Source organism: Diadema antillarum, unplaced genomic scaffold, assembly GCF_040938485.1.
Source record: "Diadema antillarum isolate AM-2024a unplaced genomic scaffold, OU_Dant_1.0 seq00001840_RagTag, whole genome shotgun sequence".
In the NCBI taxonomy this organism is placed as follows: domain Eukaryota; kingdom Metazoa; phylum Echinodermata; class Echinoidea; order Diadematoida; family Diadematidae; genus Diadema; species Diadema antillarum.
In genome coordinates this window covers 192,508-213,895 of record NW_027272512.1, presented here as the reverse complement: position 1 = coordinate 213,895, position 21,388 = coordinate 192,508, and the positions used below count along the sequence as shown (strand labels likewise).

Below are 21,388 nucleotides of genomic sequence, written 5' to 3'. Positions count from 1 at the left end.
GCAAGTTAACACAGAGCAATTGATGGATACTGTATACAGACGTAGGGCCTATATACCATCAATATAAATTATTTTGTCATGTTGAATTACAGTGACACAGTCACATGGATCGGATTACATGATCATTATATAAATGCGAATTACATGCCCTGGCAATAGCTCATAACACATGGCTCACCTAATAATTCGGTTTAGTTTCGTAGCATTAATTGATTATGTCTACTGGATGTAGCCCCTTTTATACATGTTCAATATCTATTATTTGGCTTTTTGTATGATTACACTGTTTTGTTCGAAATTTCAGGAATACACACACACACACACACACACACACACACAAATAAATAAATGAATAAATCGTTGTTCGATAATCTTTCCCCATGACCATCCTGACTTTTGATGATACTATATGGAATACATATGTGTATTTTTACAATACTGCAGAGATTTAAGGTGATTAAGTTTGATTAGCCCTACTTCAAAAATCAAACATAATTAAGACTTAAAACTTTCAGGATATGTAGCCCACAATATGAGAGACAGTGGAGATAAAATCATATGAAACCTTACATTTTTCATGTATATTTTAAACAATATGCCTTAAAAATTGACCATTTTAGGATCCCAAATTTGTGACATGATTAGTAACCCTAAGATCAAATGCATCATACTCAACTAAATTATATATTTCTATGAGTTTTTTTGACTGATCTTATTCCAGAACATGCCTATTTGGAATGACATGTAAAAAAAATCCTGTTAATAAACCTTTTTCATTCCTAAAATGCCATCATAAACAGTGCGTAACGCGTGTTACGCTTGGTGTCCACGCGACAACCGTTACGCAGAGATCCTAGAAAAGGTTGATGGGAATTCTGAAAATCAATGCATTTTTGCTGTTTTAATGAGTTCAAGGGGGATGAAATATATGTAACTTTTGTTCCAAAATATTTACATCTTTATGTCAAAATTAACAATGGTAAATCAGCAATTTTTTTTGTTTTTTTTTTTTTTGGTGTCCAATGTATCCACCGTTAGACATGAAGATTTGATCTTTTATTTTGTACATTTCCAATACTATTTATTGGCCTTTCTGATTTTTCTGAGTTCCTTTCCAGGATAGGTATCCAAAAGAAAAAAATATGAATTATATAAAATATTTGGGAAGAATCTATTTGCCTCTTTCTCTTTGGTGTCCAACCGGGAAGCGCGTTGCGACACGCGTGATGCATATTTGGAAAATGCATAAAATAAGTACAAACAGTAAAATTCTGCACTGTTATCACAATACATTAGTTACATTATTAACAAATCAAGTTTATAAATGTTTTGTGATCAACAATATGTGTTTAAAATTATTTTCAATATTCTATGTAACGGTTGTTACATAGGACACCAAGCATTTTCAGTGGATTTCCCTATAGGAATGTGCACAAAATAAAATTTTTCTGATTTAAATTTTTACAGAGTTTTTTTGTGCGCTATCTCTCTGTACAATCGTGTTTTTTTAGTTGATTTGCATATATATATTTTTTCTCCTTGGGTAAGAGTTATTTAGTTTGTCCTATGCCATTCTTTCAGAAAAAAAAATCACTATACTTGTGACTTGACATTTTGTGAGCACAATATTCATCATCGTCCAATCCACAGCATGCATATTGGCACTCACCGTCTTGTCGCTTTTGTTGTTGTTTCTTTTTCATCCCCTCAGTACAGTGCGTTCGCGATTACTCCCCCCCCCCCCCCCCCCCCCCACCCCTTCAGTACCGCGATAACGATACCGTTTTCGTTTTACATGAAATTTAGTTTATTGTTTCCGCGTTCTATCCCGATTTGACTATCATGGCACTTGCCTGGTTTCAGCAACTCTCATTTTTAGCCAAGAGTGCAGTAGTTCTTGGAACAGGAACAGCTCTCGCAGGGGGAACTTACTTTGTGTTAAAGCAAATGCAAAGCCAAAATGACAATTCCTCGGCATCTGGTGGAGAATCTGACGGCGTAAGTAACCAAGCAATCCCGTTGAGTTTTGTAGTCCCATATACTTTGGTTTGTGTTTGTGTAGCTAAACTCGCGCTTGACGTCGACAACACACACTATTGTCACTATTCGTAACTAGTCTCTAGTTTAGTTTAAATTTACAGTGTGCACAGGTCACAAACAATGCCAATGTCAATGTCTTAAGTTTAATAATGGTTTGGTCTTTTCTCCCAAGAGGGTTTCTGCAGTACAGAAATGTGTTAACCATTCTGATCTAGTACTAGAACTTGGGTCATAGCAAGACTTTGTGCTAAAAATTCATGTGCATACTAAATTTACTTTACATGTAAATTTACAAAGACAAAGTCTAAAAATAGTAAATAAATGTCAGAATGATTATTAAATATTTAGATATGAGTTATGATTGCGATCTCCACAAGAAGACTTAGAGATCTAGAGCCATCTTTACAGAGCTAGTACCAAGTCTCACGTATTCTGCGTGAGACTCAAGCATTTAGGGTCCATCTCACGATCTCACGCAGGGCACCCATTTTTCTCACGCATCAGGTGAAGTCTGCAATTTGGGCCAAAAATAAGGAGCATAGCTCAAAGGATTCAAGTGATAGTTGCAATTGAAGGTATATTTCCCTTTTGTCTTTCAAAATATGTAAAAAGTAGCCACTTAAGTATGCACCTGATAGCACTATTAAGAGCTAAAAATTGAAAAGGCTCCCTACTGTGGGAGGCCACAGGGGGAAAAACCCCTCCCACACCCTCGCTTGCGCGCACATTCGCGCGCCGAGATGCAGAGTCATGAAAATCTCACTCATAAAAATTTTTTGAACTTGGCATCCCTGTCTTTATACTAGGCCTACAAGATATATGGAGGCAACAGTTGACCTGATACATGTACCAGTTAACAGTATAGCTTCCAGAGTGAGCTGCAATAGTGATTCATTCTTCGAGAAGAAGATGATTAGTGATAGACTCTTGCATGGCCATGGCGACGATGGGACAAACAAAGCTGATATCCTGCCCAACTTCAAAGGAGATGACCAATGAAGTGGTCTTAATCATGATTAGAGCGTAAAGATTGACTAGAAATCTAGAGTCTATTTGCATTTGATCAGATCAGGCAGAACAAGTTGATATCTGGTGGATTTGATAATTAATGGCAAAGTATGCAAGAATATCTACTTTATGAGATGCATTTGAAGGAGCCACTCTTTGTTCACTCTATTTTCTGAAATGATGTTTCTGCACTCGTGTCAGACTTGTGCTACACATTCTTGTGCTTAGTCATTAAATCACCAAAATTACTGAAAATAGAGAAAAAAAAACTTTTGGACTTACACATCTTAATTTACTCTGACATATATGTCTACGAGTTCATTCCAGGGTAAATAAGCAAAAGCTTTTTAACTTGGACATCTTAGTTTACTCTGGCATATCTGTTGTCATCAACTCCATTCCAGGGTATTCCAGAGAAGCGTGTCCTGGTGCTGGGATTAGATGGAGCTGGGAAGAGCAGCCTCCTGAAGTGTCTCAGCCACCAAGAAGGAGATGGCAAGCTGGAGCCCACTGAGGGGTTCAACGTCATGTGCATCCAAGCTAAAAATTCAACACTCAATGTCTGGGAAGGTAATGGCCAATATTGTGACATAAACTTCTGTTTAAGTGAAATGCCATGACTCAATCATAAAGGCATTGTGTAGGAACTCTTCCAGTTCAAAAAAAAAAAAAAAAAGAAGGAAAAAACAATGAGTTGCTTAGTCCTCTGAAAAGAAAAAAAAAGAAAAAATAAGCACCATCAACGTCTTTGTCAAAAACTGCTCATTATCTAAAAATTGCAGAACAGTCTTTGAAGAGTAGAAAAGGAAGGGGATGAATGAATGAATGAAGAAATTCATTAATAATTGTTTCGTTAAAATCTTGGAGAGATTAATGACAAAGAGTGAGAAAGAGGGTAAGGTAGATGGAATAGAGGTTAGGGTGAAAGATAGCTCAGGCAATTGAGAGAGCAATTAAAGCCACCAATGCGCATTTTTTGGTACACTGGCCATAAAACAAGGTCATTGCCTCTGATTTTTCTTACACCAGTGCCAGATGAGATCATGTCTAACTCGATCATTTCACTGAAACAAGAAAGAAAGAAAAAAAAAAGAAGATCTATTTCATGTGGGTGCTAGTACCATGGCTATTTCACTCTCATTGTTTTTTGTTTTTCATAAAATTGTGCTGTATGTGTCTTTGTTGATTTATTGTGCTCTTATTGAAAGGCAATCAAGCCATGAGGAAATTTACAGGATTGTTGGTTTTTTTTCATAGCTATTGCAAAATGCTTATTGTCATCCGACACTTTTGAGGACAATGTGGTATTCTGAGGAAGTAGTCCTTTGTCATGAAAATATTGTAGGTGCTTGTAAGCAAGTTCTATGTATGATATCTTTATCTTTTTCTCAGCATAGATTTATGGGGTCATCAATGTGGAATAAGTTTTATATGCTTGATTATGGAGTTATCACATAAGAGAAAGAAGAGTTGGGGGGGGGGGGACAAATATGTGTATTCTGCTCATAGGTATGATTGTGAAATTTGTGCGTATTTGACTCTTTGGCGCAGAAAGGGTTAAGAAGAAATGAGAGAAATGTACAGGTATAAGTGATGATAAAGTGAGAGGTAAACCATGATTTGCTGAAGCTACCCTTCAAGGGGAACAGAAAAATGCGCACTGGTAGTAAGTTTGAAATAAAGATACCCATAGACTAACATTTTCTTCTTTTCGATTTGTACATCGTCAACCCGCAGTCGGCGGAACCAAGAATGTGCGGTCCTACTGGGAGAACTTCTTGCAGGGTACGGAGCTGCTCGTTTTTGTTGTCGACTCGGCTGATGAAAGCAGGATAGGGGAAGCAAAAGAAGAGCTGCACAAGCTGCTGAAAGATGGCCGCCTCTCTGGAGTACCCCTGCTTGTGGTCGCCAACAAACAAGTAAGTCATTGAAGGCAAAATGTAAGGGATGGTAAGGTCAAGGGCAGTAAAAGTGATCCTCAAAATTCCTAACATAGTGCTCCTAATACTGTAGTGGGCCTTGATGCATTCTTGTCAGAAAATAGATCGTGAGAGAAATTTGATGATCAAATGTATATTGTTTTCAGAGTAGAAAAGGGGAACATAAGATTATATACATATATTTCATGTGAGAAATGCAGATTTGAAAATGCAAAACAATCAAAAACAGCATTTCTTGCCTACATGTTTGTGGAATTCTGAAGGTAAGACAGATTTAGGATGAAGGGAATGTGAGCAGGAAGTCATATTATTTGAGGTCAGATTTTGGCAGTCCTGCTTTTTGCAAAATTTGTAGTGAAAAGTGAGATTAGTAACAGTACTTGTGTAACTGATGGTAAACAGAACATAAGGGTTGATTAACTAATTTTTTTTTGTAGTTTAATCAAATGGTTATGTCACGGAAGTGAGTAACAGCAATCAGATCTTTGTAGATCTCTGCATTCAGTCCACATCTGCATGGTATATATAAATGCATTCATTGTAAAAGGAAAAAAAAAATAATACAAAGAACAGTTATCCAGCATACCATGTAATTGACATGAGAAAATGAAAACGTTCTTTGTTTACATTTACCTTTATTAAAGTGTGAAAAATACAGCCTACATTGCACAGTTATGAAGCTTGACTTCCCCACATAAACTTTGCATCTAAACATTAAAAACATCAATTCTGCTGTAGGGACCATGTAAACCTGCACATTTTGGCTAATTTTATCAGTTATGAATAATGCTGAATGTCACCAAGCAGTTTATCAAAGCACTGAGCAAATGTTGTCGTCTGAATTATCAGGACCTGTCCGGAGCGAAGAAAGGAGGCCCCTTCTTGGAGGCGCTGGACCTGGTACTGCCACTGAAGGACAGGGAAGTCCACCTGTTAGAGGTCAGCTCTCATGCTGAGAAGAAGAGTGAGAACATGGCGGAAGTCCTGGACCTCATGTCGGTACTATCAAGAAATTAGTCCCCCCCCCCCCCTTTTTTTTTTTTTTTTTTGTTTATATGTTTCTGTCAGCCGATGATGTGGTCCATGGATGCATTGATGTGCCACTCAATGATTTAGAGCCCCTGTTGCACCAGGTTTGAACATGGGAGTGCTTATTTCAGGTTTGCTATGCGCGCATAGCCATGGCGCTGACGGGTACTTCTTGGAACTGTGCGCGCGTAATTTTATTTTGCATGTCTGTGGTGTGTGAAAGGGGAGCAGAAATGTTGAATGCGGTACTCAAGGTGGATAAACTCAAATTGCACAGGTGATGCGGATCCTTAACAATAAAGTCATATTTGTGATTTTGGGTATTTTATTGGTTATTGTTTTAAAGAACATGCTATGCATCTTCTCGTGCTGTACATTGGAATGGCAAGCGCTTCCCCCAGATATTAAACAATCTTGATCTTTTTTTCAAAGCACATCAGCTGTTCAAGTGCTAGTGGAGACAACACAGAAGTAACATGCTCTTCTTTTCAGTGGCAGACAAGCAGGTTTGTTGAGATTTAGAAAGCAAGTGTTCCAAACTTAAAAATATAAGCATGCATTTTTTATGACACTTGTAGCATTCTATTGATTTAGTTTTCCTTCATTCATTAAAACCCAAGTTGAGTGGCTTTTCATTTTAGATTGAATTCATTTCACAACATCTATAGTTTGAATATGTATGTGCCACTTAGCAACTCCCCGCGGATGTAAGTGAGGACGACCACTATCTTTAGAGGTCAACAAGAAAGTTGTCCTATCCAATGCTGTTTGTAGCTGCTGGATAGCAATTTGATGGACGAGATTGACCATTTTTTCATTGTGTACGCAGATACTGTAGTGTTTCTGTAGTAAATGGCGCCCTCAGTGACCCTATGTCTATCATGAGGCTGCCCCCTACTAAACAACACCTGATGCATTGATAGTACAATTTAAAACCCACCAACTTAAAATTGTTCTGTATGCAAGAAATAGAAGAAAGACCCGTTGATGGAGGTTGTAGGATAAAAATATTCAGAAATGTGAATACTTTGTGAAATCAGATGTTTTTGTTGTTCACCTGACATTCCAATTAGTATCCAGCTGGTGAAAGATATTAATTTGTAGAGTGTAATTTATAAGTTGTGAAAAATACGGAGTGAAAAGGGGCTGGGCACAACAATCTCTAAGCGAAGTAAAACAAGCACATTTAGATAGTAGCAGGAAAATACATCATAGCTTTAGGTTTACTTTCGTATTGTTGGTTCGATTGTTCAATCCATAGTGTTGCCATTGTTAAAGACACATGTTTTGTTCTCGTTGAATCTCGTCTGAATTTAATAGTTCTCCTAGCATTTTAATGCAAATACTAAAACCTTGAAGTCCTTGCCATAGTTTGCACAAATGGTTCAAACTCCCACTCATAAACCTAGAGTGCTATGCATAATGTAGTTTGTTAACTCCTGCTTAGATTAGCGTGTCAGGCTGAGTGAATGATACAAGACAGACAGAGCAGGCAAAGGATATGCATTGGCATTGCCAATTTGAAGATTGTTGTACTTGACAATCAAGTTTAGTTAGTCTACTTTAACAAAACAGAAGGTTAGACTGGAATTTCTTTCTTTTCTTTCTTTTTTTTTGAAGGAAGGTGAGTTTTGTCCCCTTCAAATCTGACTGAGAAAACTCTGTACATGTATTCTGACCCTAACCTACGCGAGTATTAGCTATAGAAGGTCTGCTCTGCAAAATAACATGTTGGGTTTTTTTAGTGAATCTTTCTTTTTATTATGTATGCATTACTGCACAGCCTATAAATCAGAGTTTATATCTGTTTACACATAGCTGTATGCGTCACAGAGAGAGACAGAGAGAGAGAGTCGAAGTGACAATTGAGAGAGAGAGAGAGAGAGAGAGAACCGTGAAATTTATTATCACCCCAGCTGAAGTGATATACATTTACGACATGCAAGTTTCGGCTGCGTGAGCTTCTCGCAGTTAATCAGGTGTAGTCCAGCATTTCTGATTGTGACTACGTGTATCTGTAATCCTGGGGTAGTTTGAAAGCCGTCCACAATATGGTATCTAGACTTGAACGGATAAATGCCACAGTATTTTGTTTTGTGCATAAGCCAAATTTCATGAGCATGTCAGGCTAGAGTCACCTTGAAAAGTCATTATGGTCCAGAATTTGTGCTATTCATTATTTGTTAATGTTATTTAACATGTAAATAATGTATTCCAGTATATATCTATAGGCAGTGTTTCTTTGACACAATTTTGATAGGAATCTTATTTTTCATGCCCTCATTGTTATCTTAGTACACATTTACATGTACATTTGCTTTTTGGACGGGTTGTTTGCTTTTTATGTGGACAACTTCTTGATCTATGATCAATCATCTTCTAATCATATGGGGACCAAATTATGACAAGAAACACACAAACAAATATGAGCACATATTCACTGAATCTTTCATTACAGGCATATAAGAATGATCTGTCTTAGCCAGGGTAGCCTTTAAAACTTTATAGCACTGTTCCCAAAGAGGACCCTCATCACTGATACTCTGGTAACACGTTTTTCCTGCAATATTTCTGGAATTCATGGATACGGCACAACCTATGTTAAAAGTGCTCATAGCTTGGCACCTGATATCCAGTCCCAAGAAATTGTGTGAAAGAGTACACACTGACTGTACCAAAAAGGAACAAATTACGCTGGAGTCTGGTATAATATACACAGATTGCAATTGCCTCATTGATACGTAATGACAACTGGAAAAAGTTATTTTGGCTTTGTGAAAATGTTTGTAGTGAAGTCCCATTAGGAGTGAAAAGTTCACATGAAAACCTGTCTACAATGCAACTTGAATGCATTTACAAGTTTGGATCAGAGACCTTTATCTCTGGGTCAGTCAATATTTCAGTTAATAGTAAATTTGCTTCAGTTAATAGTAAATCCCTGTTAAAAAAAGAACATTAAAAAAAAAAGATTTGACATTCTCTTGCATCAGAGTCCCACTCATATAAAAAAAAAAAATGGCTAGCTTAACTAGCTGTTGCTGAGGTGGTTGCTTGATTTTTTTTTTCACGGTGCAGTTCACACACACACACACACACACACACACACACACACACACTTTAAAAAAAGCCCATCAAGTTTCAGCAATAACCCCTGATGATGTCACATCGACATTGACACGTCAATCCAGCTCTTCACGAGGAGCATTCCAAGTTGATTTATTTAAATCTTCATTTATTTTGTCTTGTTTTCTGAAAAAGAGTGACCTCTATGGATTTGAAATTGGTGATGCAACGATGAGCAGTACTTAGGAACCTTTTAAAAGAGAAACATTGAATATGTGAAGGGTTGTGGTGGTATACCTACAGACCATTACTGGGTCTGATCCAAAAATAGTGTTCACTTGGACTAAATTTTCATATTGACACTTGTATTTCATGTTATATATCATATAAAAGCAGAGAATCTGCAGTTTTCAGAAAAGTACGTGTCTAATATATTTGATGTCAGACTTTTCCGTAAATTACTGATAAAACATGAAAAGCGCCCTCTTTGCGCGACGGGACGGACTTTACTTTTTCAAGTAATTTGCACAAAAACTACAAAAGTAGGGGAAACATCAATTGTTATCATAGAGTACCCTTCCTAGGAGCAATTCATATCTGGTATTCATTTTTCTCATTATAGTTGAATTTTGGGTCAAAATCTTCATTTTTTCTTGAAAAAACATGTTTTTCAGTGCTTTGACACAAAATTATTATTTTTTCTGTATGATAGACTTGAGTTTGGTCACTCATATTCCATGATGTATCAATGAATTAGTGGGGCTCTATATCCATGACACTAAATTAAATAATTCTCTATTCATAAGAAAATTATAATTGTCCAACATAATGTCCGTCCCGTCGCGCGACGGGACGGACTTTACATAATGGTAGGCGCGACGGGACGGACTGCACATGTAAACAATGGTAGGTGCGACGGGACGGAATTTTTATACCATAATGGGCTAGAAAACGAGTGTCCCTAACTTGAACAGAATAAAAAGACTACAATGTAATTGGCAAACTTGTGAAAAGAGTAACCATTGTATGTGGTCAAGGGGTTTTATGGATCCTTCATCTTCCCTTCAGTTCTTAAATTATTATATGTATCTCTACCCCCATCCCACGATGTGATTGACTAGTGAGGTTGACCAATTGAAGTTAAACAGATGGTATAGTTTTGGTCAAGATGGGGCATCAAGTTTTCATCTATTTTTGTGAGGTAATGAGAAACCTTTCATGAAATATAAAACAGCATGTAACTCTTGGAGGGATTTAAAGTTTATTTGATGAAAATTGGTTTTGAAACGTTTATGGCTGATATATATGCAAAACAAAGCAAAACAAAGCCAGGTGGGTTCCACCTTTTTCGGCAATGGATATTATTTGTTATACTTTGTTTGAGATATGTCAGCCATTTCAAAACTGATTTTCATCTAATAAACTTTAAATTCCTCTTAGAATTGTATGCTCTGTATTATTTCATATAGTGGTTTCTTAGTATCTTGAAAAAAAAAAAGAAGGTATCAGTGTAAAAGCTCAATCTTCATCTCAACCAATACTGTACTCTCCCTTAAAATTTGATGTTCTGCTGATTTGAAGTTGCATTCATTTTACATGTACATGAATAGCCTTTTACTGTTTGGAGTAATGTACTAAGATCTATGCTTACTTTTTGTTTCATTTTGTCCATGATGTAATTCACCAACTTATTTTTACATTGTAGCAAGGCAATTCCCATTTAGACATAGAAAAAAAAATTAATTGTAAATTACAAATGCACAGTCTAACTCTGGTAGTCAATACTGCATTAGATAAACCTGATTCTCTTGTCCATGTGTTCTACATGTAACTGTTTTTTTTATTTTTTTATTGAGATTAATATTTATCAACATGCAGATTCTTACCCTGTCTGAGAAATAGGGAAGAAAAATTGCTACAAAAAGTTTATGAGAAAATGGGGAAAAAGCATTCTTAGACAATTGTTTGAATTTCAATACTGAAACATTGATTTTGAGCATCCCCATGATGGAATGCACATGGGGAATTGGCAATTCAAAATTCTTCATCTAAAAAATACATAAACCTGTTTCAATTCTTAGACACTTCTGACATACAAGTTTAAAAATACAATTTATATAAAAAAAAAGAAATGTCAACAATATTACTGCAACTCAAAAAAGAGGTGAAGTTTTAAAACTGAAAAACTACAGCATGGTTGTCAAAAACTGTGATCCTAATATATGATGCTCAACCCCTTGTGGATGGAAATTGAAAAAAAAAAACAGCATCTGGATACTAAGATTATCACAAAATTACTTCCCCAAAATGATTTGCCACTACTCTGAGTGGCGTTGTTGCTGCTGAAAACTTGTATAGACTTTATAGCACAGTAAGTCAAATCGTGGAGGTAGAATCAAAGCTTGTGCAAATGACGTGCAACGTAATGAGTCTCATTTTCACTCATAAATATATATATATATATATATGTTCCTGGGAAAAATATAATCAAGGATTACTATACCATAAGTGCAAGGATTTTTGTGTCATGAAAATCTTTAACTATAATAGTGATAACTGTTACTGAAATTTTCCATCATTTCTCAGTAGTTTAAATCTTGGTACTCTACACTAAAATGTTATAAAACTGTGTTAACCACAGGTTTGAACACATTTTGATGAAAATTAGTCAGTGTTGAAAATTTCCCATTCGTTTTGTACGTAGTGCATCGTTTCGTCCTGTTGCGCTATGGGATGGAATTCAACACCTTTCGAGGAAATTACTTAAAAACTATAATATATTAGATTTGTATGTTAGCTCTTTTTTTGAAGTAATGTAGGGAATGGTAGCAAACAATGCCACATAGCATGGCAAGTCTTGCTCATCAATGTTGATACAATTCTCCTTTGAATTTTGTTTAAAAAAAAACAGTGATTTTTTTGATTCCGTCCCATCACGCCAGTAAAATTTGTTGTTTCCATGAAAACAAAACAAATGTCTGCCTTGTTTATAGTGCACTTTCATGCTTTCATGTAAGCTTGATACATATGGCTGCTATCATGCTAACAATTTTTTTTTTTTTGTGAGCAAAAAAATTCTCTTAAATTCCATCTCATCACTGTCCCTTGATTTTTTGGGTCAGACTCAGAGGTACATTTTTGTTTTTCTCACTAGAAATTGGGAAAAAAATGGAAGAGAATATGAAGAGTATCCACAGTTGCCATTAAAGACAGCCTTTGCATTGGTGATCAAATCTTGGTGGAAAGATTCAATCTTTGGGCAAATGAAATGCCATTGCAACATTATCATTCATGAAAAGTAATTTTTCTCGAGAAAGAAAATCAAGGATTACCGTACCAAAAGTGTAAGAATTCTTGTAAAATGAGAATTTTTGGCCGTATGATAATAATTGTTGATCAAATTTTTCAGCACTCATCAGTAGTTTGAATCTTGGTGTGCTTAATCTACACTCAAGATGTTATAAAACTGTGTTTTCCAAAGTTTAAATACATTTTGATGAAAATTAGCTGATTCTCTAGAATTTCCCATTCGTTTTGTACATAGTTCATTTTTGTCCGTCCCGTCGCGCGACGGGACGGACTTCAACAGCTTTTGAGAAAATTACCTAAAAAATAAAATCTATTAGATCTAGATGTTTCTCTCTTTGCGCAAGTAATGTTTGGAACATTGACAAACAAACACCACATGACATGGTCTGTATTGCTCATTAACTTTGAATTAATTCTCCTTTGAATTTTCTTCAGAAAAACCAGTGATTTTTTCAGTCCGTCCCGTCGCGCTAATAAAATTTGTTGTTGCCATGGAAACAAAACAGATGCTGATCTTGTCCATAGTGCAGTGTGATGTCTTCATGTAAGCTTAATACATTTGTAGTAATAAATGGCTGCTAACACTTAAACTTTTTTTGTTTTAAATAAAAAACCCATTCAAATTCCGTCCCGTCGCGCTCCCTTGATTTTTGGATCAGACCCTACTGTGAATTGGGACACTTGATTGGAATTGGGGGGGGGGGGGAATGATGGAAGAACATGACAAAAATCAATGCAAATGAACTGCATTCCATGTGTATATGAATTTGTCAATTGTTAAAATGAACTTGTTGCAGTCATTTCATTGTAAGATATTCAAAGTTATTTGTATATATATAAAATTCTAGATTTGTTCATGAACTTGGTTCCAGAGTGAACTTTTCTGATGTTCATTATTTCATCCCACTGCTCTTGTAAATATATGTATACATTTTTCCTTTCATTTGATAAGCATCTTATACATTTAAAAATAAATGTTTGTATGTTTTGATCTGTGCAAAGTATGAGTTTGATGTAAATGTATTCATACTAGCTGTGGATTTGGTGAATAAACATTTTCCATTCAGTATCATATCAGCCTGGAGTTTGACTGTAAAATTCTGCATGTTTTGTCTCTTACACAATATATGTTGTACATACTAAGATTGTGTCCCATATACATTGTACACGTATTTCTTCTTTTTAAAATACTGTACATGGCCAATAAGCCTGTTCAGGGCCCCACTTGTGTATGAGGATAAAAAAGGTCTTTTGTACCAGCAGGCAAATTGGTTTCTAAAGATAGGCATGTGTGATAAATGATTCGATTCATGTAATTTGTATAAATGGTGCTTGGCAACAACCCCTCTGAATCCTGGTATCTGACAATAATAGAAGTTTTTCAATACATTCATTGCAAATTTTAATGAGACGGATGCTTCTCCTAGTCTTAATTGATGGATGATTCTGGTCACCTGGTCAATTCAAGATAACTCTTAGCTTGGGCACAATCAATATAATTCCAGAAAATGTTACATCAAGCAACATCACTGTCAAAACGGGTCTAGCACCTAACCAACTGAGAGTCCAAACACATGTCGCACTGATGTGTACATGAGCAAACTCTGAACTGGCTTAGTGTCCCTTCATCCCAGAGGGCATAATTTCTGTGTTCATCCATCGAGCTACAAGTTTTGACTGAATTTATTGTCACTTCATAGGGTGGAACACCCTGATCAGCAGAGCTGGTTTCCATAGGGGTCCACATACATAAACATAAATAATGGTAAAATGCAAAATATACATACAATTTGTATACACAACAATACATATACAATGATATAAGCTATAATAATTTATTATGGCAAATATACCTCAAAATGAATAAACGATGTTGATTCCATTACATTCCCTGAGATGATAAAAATATGTAATACATGTATATTGAACTTATTATGGCAAATATACCTCAAAATTAATAAACATTAATGTTGATTCCATTACAATCCCTGAGATGATAAAAATATATCATACTTGTATATTGAACTTATTATGGCAAAATAATATACCTCAAAATGAATAAACAAAAATGTTGATTCCATTACAATCCCTGAGATGATAAAAATATATAATACATGTACAATGAACTTGTTATGGCAAATATACCTCAAAATCAATAAACATTAATGTTAATTCCATTACAATCCCTGAGATGATAAAAATATATAATATACTGCACATCATTAAATGAATATATAGATTTAAAAGCACATCAAACAACAATAGGTAAAAGTCACGCAAAGAGTAGGCCCTACACTTTGAAAGTGGCAAATCTAGAATTTACTGCATACCTTCTAATGAAGAAAGAATAGATGGAACTGTTACAAATTACAATTACACATGCAAACTATTACTAGTATTCAGAACTCTACTATTATATAGACACTATTTCAAATCATGATTAAAAGGGTTACATTGTCAAAACCACACACACACACAAAAATGGTTTCTGAGAATCGGCAGGTTAAAGTCCCGGTTAAATTAACACAGACATACACACACACACACACACACACACACGCACCCCTTTTTTGTTTTTCCATAATCTGTATTTGATTGCTATGATTTCACCTACAGAACATTAATCTTGAACGTATGCACACAGTATAAAACCAACAAGCTTGAACAACGAAAGAAAAAAAAAATCAATTGGTCAACTTGAAGAAACCAATAAGCGTAACTTGTAGTTTACATTTCTACATCACAAACTTACACATAACTACAAAAAAAACCTCCCTATCTGTACCCTTACCCTCCCACTACCCCCTCCCCCCCCCCCTCCCTTATACAGTTCTTGGTTCACCGCTCACATCCCAACCCTTCATACTTCAATGAATAAATATTTAACCATAATTAGATAATTAGACAAATTTATATAGTGCATCCAGTATCATAAATAAACTCCACTTTTGGCAGCAAAGCCAAATTTTAAAAGCTGATCTTCAGTGTAAATCACTCCATGTGGAGATTGAAATTGTCTCTGTTTACTGAAAAGAGTTGTGGATCTTGGTGTAACAAATATTTCTTTCATTTTCTTTTCTTTGCTTAAAATTATTATGACCATCTTTTATCATTTATTTTGCAAACGATACTATTAATTGATAGATCATAAATTTTCCGTTGTTATTATCAATATATCAACGATGACAATGGCAATAACAATATTGGAGTTTATGCGAAGAGTGACCATCAGATTACTAAATAAAAATAATTCGTGCTAATAAAAAATGTGACCCGTCACGTTAAAGTAGTCACAAGTCAGATTCTTTGAATTTTTGTTAACCAGGTATCATTTCAGTCCAAGACTCCAAGCTTTAATTTGATGTATTAATCCATTAAATGATGAGCCTTACATCCAGAGGTATTTCAGATTAAAAGTGGTGAACATGCGGATTTCTTGTGACATCAAAATACGGAGAAAAGCGCAATTAAGGAGCAAAACCAGATTCACACAAATTAGTTTGGACATGGCAAGTCTATCTCGAATTGTACTTTAGAAGACCCGAAATCGGAAATAAAGGCAACCATCCCCAGACGCTGGATGGCAAAGGGAAATGGGTCTTTGAGTTGGATTCTTGGAGACGGATCCCCGACTATGCCCATTTGATAAAAATTATTCGCAAAATCCAGCCAATAGAACTGCGAGCCATCACACCGCACCTGTAGCTCGGTGAACGCGCCGATCACTGCGTTGGACATATCCTCACGCCGGAAGCGAATATCCTTTCTCGGGCCTTGGCAGAAGTCTATGATTAGATAAAGATAGAGTTCTGCACGTTATGGTAGACATGCTAGATGTACCAATATGAGGGAACGTGGGCATTGTACAATGAAAATTTAATGATTGTAGGATCCATTATGCGTCCATTATTTGACTAATGCTCATATCATTATGCCCTTCATGTTCATTGAGGCCTATATACGCGTCTTGTTCTTTTCAACGTCCTTCGATAATGATGATGGCCATCTACAAAGCATTTGCAAATACGATCACCATCAAACATGGATATTTAGGTGTGTATGTGTGCGTGTGTGTGTGCCTGTGTGCATGCCTGAGTAACCCATTAACTAGAACTATCACTGAAGGTGTTTAATACTTCCGATCCAGCCGCTCAGACTCCTATGAAAAAGAATTGAACCAGGGTTTAATTGTCGGTTACATACACAAAGATCATTTTGCCGAAAACACCTACAGATCTTCATACACACCAAGTTTGACCTGCATATCTTAAATGCTTCAATTTGACAAAAAAGTGGGTTACCATGGCCATTTTTTAATCTGATTCTAACACAATGGTGTCTTGCATATCTACAATTGTAGATCATACGTATTAAATAACTACCTTAATTGCTTGAATGCTGTGGAAGCAACTTGCAATTCACAAGGTTTTGCTAAAATTGGTGTTACCATGGCAACACTTTGTCAGGCATAAACACATCTATACCTAAATACTAATATTAGTACCAGATTTGATTTCAATCGCTTGAAAATTGTGGAAGTATAGTTCACTCCACAAGATTTTCCAGGAAACCAGTTACCATGACAACGCCTTGTTGAGTACCAACACAAAAAGTGTCTCGCATAGTACACCTTTATAGATCATTATACATGCCAAATTTTATTTCTTTTATTATTCCTCTAATTCGAATCATTGTGTAAGTAGTTCGCTGCACAATCATTTGATAAAATTGTGGTTAACATGGCAAGACTTTGCCAGAAAAACACACAAAACATGTCTACAACATCTATACCTCAGTGCTATTGTCCACCAAATTTGATTTCAATTGCTTCAATATTATGGAAGTAATTCACTCCACAAGATTTTTAAGAAAATATGCAGTTACCATGGCAACGCCTTGTTCGGTATAAACACACACAGAGTGTCTTGCATAATTACACCTATAGAACAAATCATTATTCACAGCAAATTTGAAATGAATTGCTTGAATACTGTGGAAGTAGTTCGCTTCACAAGGATTTGGGAAAATTGTGGTTACCATGGCAACGCTTTCTCTGACAAACACACATACACACACACACACAAACACAAACAAACAAACAAACAAACACATGTCTGGCACATTTACTTATCAATGTCATCATCATAAATTTCATATACAAATTGATGAAAAACTGCGGAAGGGGATCGTGACGCAAAGATTTCGACCGACCGTCCGACCAATTCAACCTACCGAAACTATCTGTTTTAAAGGGAAGGAGGTGTAGTATTGGTGAAGAAGACGAGGATTGGGCTTATAACTTTTTGTGAGATACCAAGAAACCACTCATGAAATGATACAGAGCATACCATTCTAAGCGGAATCCAATGTTTGTTTGATGAAAAACGGTTTTGGAATGGCTGAGACATCCCAAACTAAAGTAAAACAAAGCGGTCGTATAAAGGTTGGCCCTATACCTTTTATTAGGACCGCTCTGTTTTAGATAGATCAGCCATTTCAAAACCAATTTTCATCTAATGAACGTTAAATTCCTCTTGGAATTACATGCACTTTTACACTTCATGAGAGATTTCTTATTATCTCACACACACAAAAAAATGTTACAAATCTGAAGTTAAGTCTAAACCAAAACTATACGATCCTATTAATATTTTCTATAGGGTCAATGAGTTTCGAAATTTTATCATTGGGACTATTGATATCACAAGAATGGTAATCGTTCCAAGTCTTCTCATCAAAGCAAGCTCCCGAACATCTCAATAATTTTCATACACCGGAGCATTTAAATGGAACAGTTTACCAATAAACTTAAGGCATGCCCCATCTAAACATTCGTTCTCAGCCCAATTTTGGAGGGCACTCCACTGTGCCCAAGTATAGTTCTGTCGTTGTTTTTTTTTTCTGTTCTTTCTTTCTGAGGTAGGGGAAATTTAAGGATATGAGGATGTAATGTGTTGTATAATATTTGTTAAATTTTGAGTTTAATATATATCAGTATACAGTATATTAAGATATATACAGATTTGATACTGCAAATTCGATTTTGATGTTGGTATTGTATGATTATCATGTGTTTATTTGTATGTATGTGTTCATGCAGGGCCTCCAAGAACAACAGTGTTTAACCCACTAATGGAGCCCCCCTGTGAAAATAAAACATATAGATAAATAAATAAATAAATAAAGGCAAACGTGAAACAGCCCCCACCCACCCACTCACACAATAATCACAAAATTGTCGTTATTTATGTTACTCATCGTCATTGATCTGCACATCAAGGGGCTTTATACATCTGCACGCGAACGCTAAGACAACGTAGCCTCCTGATGGGTTGGACAATAACTGTCTGGAGCATGTGCGGAGCATCATATATATATATTTTTTTCATTTTATTTTATTTTATTTTATTTTTATTTATTTTTTTTTCTTTCTTTTTTTTTGTTTTTTTTTTTTTGTTTTTTTTTTTTTTTTTGGGGGGGGGTCTCTAGTATAGTATAGTCTTAGCTTGCTACTCAGAACATTCATAAACTATAGTAACGGTACCGATTCGAACAGCCTCGTTAGACGCAGCATTGCCCATCAGCTTCCAGAAAGTTAAGTGATAGTCTGGGACCAAAGCGCTGAAGACAACTCGGGTACGGTTGGCCGGGAGCTGGAATACGGGAAGCCTGTCCACGTCCACAGTGCAATCTGCTCACCGTATGAACAATCAAAGAAATTGATTTTATATCGCATAGCTTGTTTGCATCCCTGTGCAATCCTATTTATGAATGAGGGAAACTATATTAATGATTATTTATGAAAGAACAATAATGAGAACTATATATATATTCATTGAAATAATATATATATATATATATATATATATATATATATATATATATGTATATATGTATATATATATATATATATATATATGTATATATATATATATATATATATATATATATATTAATATTCAATTGCATACGTATACGTGATTACATGTATACGAGTGCTGAGTTGATAAAAGAATATGTGTTTATAGTGTACATTGTAAGAAATAAACCAGGAAAGTCAAGTAAAGTTGCTTTAGATTTAACTTCAAATACTAGCTTTTAAACGGACTGTTCTTTTCCCTTAACTTCAGCGATGTGTGCGATGTGTTCGACTGACATCGCCGCAATCACTAAATACACATGCGTGTTTGGAGGAAGTTCCCCTTCAAGGATAGTATTAGATATAATGCCTTCATTTTTTTTCATTCATTTATTTTCATTTCCAACAGTGTATCAGTGTACAAACCATAGTACGAAAAGGGCAGTGATGCATAAATGATATTATACATAGTCAAGATAGTGGTAACGTCACATCGAACATTAACGACAGAGGATTTTAACAAAAACTGTTTCAGTGTATATATAGATATAAATGACATTATACTTGATTCAAATGATACAGTCATCAAAGGAATTCCACAATAAAAGTAAAGGACCAGCAGGAGTAAAAATAGAATATCAAGTTTCCAAGAAGTTTGGCAAATTAATCGCAGAGCTTTTTTTTTCTTCTTTACTGAAGGAACTTTTCTATCAAATTATATTGAATGGATGTGACTCCATGACGAAATTTAAGTAGGGCAAAATCAAAGAATAGAATGGAAAATATGAAGAATGGACGAGGAAAATCAGTACTGTACTTTATCAATAGCTCCTATACGTTTCGGGAAATGGTCCGACAACCGCTATAAATATAAAGTTCCCGAATAAGTTTATTGTCATGTCTATGGCTAAGAAAATTAATTAATTACATTTTTTAAAAAAAAAGTTAATTATACTATAGTTGCTACGATTTCCAGGATTGCTAATATCTCTGGATATAGACTGTCTTTATAATCAGTTGCTGAAAATCATATTTCGTTTTGGAAGGTTCAATACCAACTGATATGCTCTGACTTCATTTAATGGCCCTGTGGCTTACACGCGGCTTATAGCACTCAAGTATTGTAAAATGGAATCACATTGGACATGCTAGAATGCACATGCTTACATTGGCAGTAACGACCGGTGTACTCTGGTCCACACGAGCACGAGTAGGTGTGGTTTTTTCGAATGCCTCCATTTAGGCATAAATTCTCTTCTGTATGATGAGACAAAAACACACACCTAAAAAAACCCGAAACAAAACAAAACCTAACATACACAGGTACAGTTGCAGACCTCGATACACAATGACCGTTAGACAAAAACACACACAAATGTTTTGCAAGTGAGTACTGGGAGTTTGGCGTGACGTTGCGTATTATATATTTTGACGGTGAATTATCAAGACACCTTCCAATTGATATTTCTGTCAGATGTTAATTTTTGATACATAAATGGCCCTGTATATTAGATAAATGGCTTTTGAAATCATAAGGTTCAATTGAAAGCACGCTATGTTATAAACATATAGTTCGCTAGTTTCTCTTCTATCGTTGCGACACGCACATTTAGCAAACTACTAATTCTGACATGGAGGATATGTTAGGAAATGGATAAGTGAAAAGAAAATGTGTCTATCCTCACAAAGGAGAAGCAATGATGAATTAAAAACACTTTTTTAAGTAAAACCTAACATACCTAGGCAGTTTCTCTATAATAATTTAACATTAAAATAAACTTTTGTATACACGAGCAGGTACACGAGGTTTTCCAGTCTTTAGGAGTTATTTGCTATTAAACTTTGATTTGGAGAAAATATATATTGAAATGCTTAAATGAATTGATTTTTTAATTGAAAATTGCAAGAAACGATCGTGAAAGCAGCATACTTGCTATTGTCATTTGTCTTTTTAGATTAAGGTTCACCTTTCAATGAATAACGCTTATATGACATTGTGTAAGCTCGATCCAAAGATACAGATTACTTTGGTTTATAGACAAGAAAATATATGATCAAAGGTATTTTCCACGAATGAAAATGTAAACAAAGAATAAAAACAATGCATACAAATGCAATTTGTTTACACATTCACTCATAC

General features: G+C 35.4%; 1 protein-coding gene across 1 annotated transcript; it reads left to right on the top strand.

Annotated features, from left to right (window-relative positions):
• Window positions 1–1,811: 1,811 nt before the first annotated feature.
• On the top strand, window positions 1,812–6,030 carry LOC139712669 (uncharacterized). Its single transcript, XM_071624473.1, has 4 exons — window positions 1,812–1,998; window positions 3,453–3,618; window positions 4,786–4,967; window positions 5,838–6,030. The coding sequence occupies exons 1-4, from the start codon at window positions 1,843–1,845 to the stop codon at window positions 6,003–6,005; spliced, it is 672 nt and encodes a 223-aa protein (XP_071480574.1). The 5' UTR covers window positions 1,812–1,842; the 3' UTR covers window positions 6,006–6,030.
• Window positions 6,031–21,388: the final 15,358 nt, after the last annotated feature.

Coding starts and splice junctions, on each gene's coding strand:
- LOC139712669 (XM_071624473.1), top strand. CDS start 1,843: ATGGCACTTGCCTGGTTTCAGCAACTCTCATTTTTAGCCAAGAGTGCA. Junction 3,619..4,785: donor AACACTCAATGTCTGGGAAG/GTAATGGCCAAT, acceptor GTCAACCCGCAG/TCGGCGGAACCAAGAATGTG. Junction 4,968..5,837: donor TTGTGGTCGCCAACAAACAA/GTAAGTCATTGA, acceptor CTGAATTATCAG/GACCTGTCCGGAGCGAAGAA.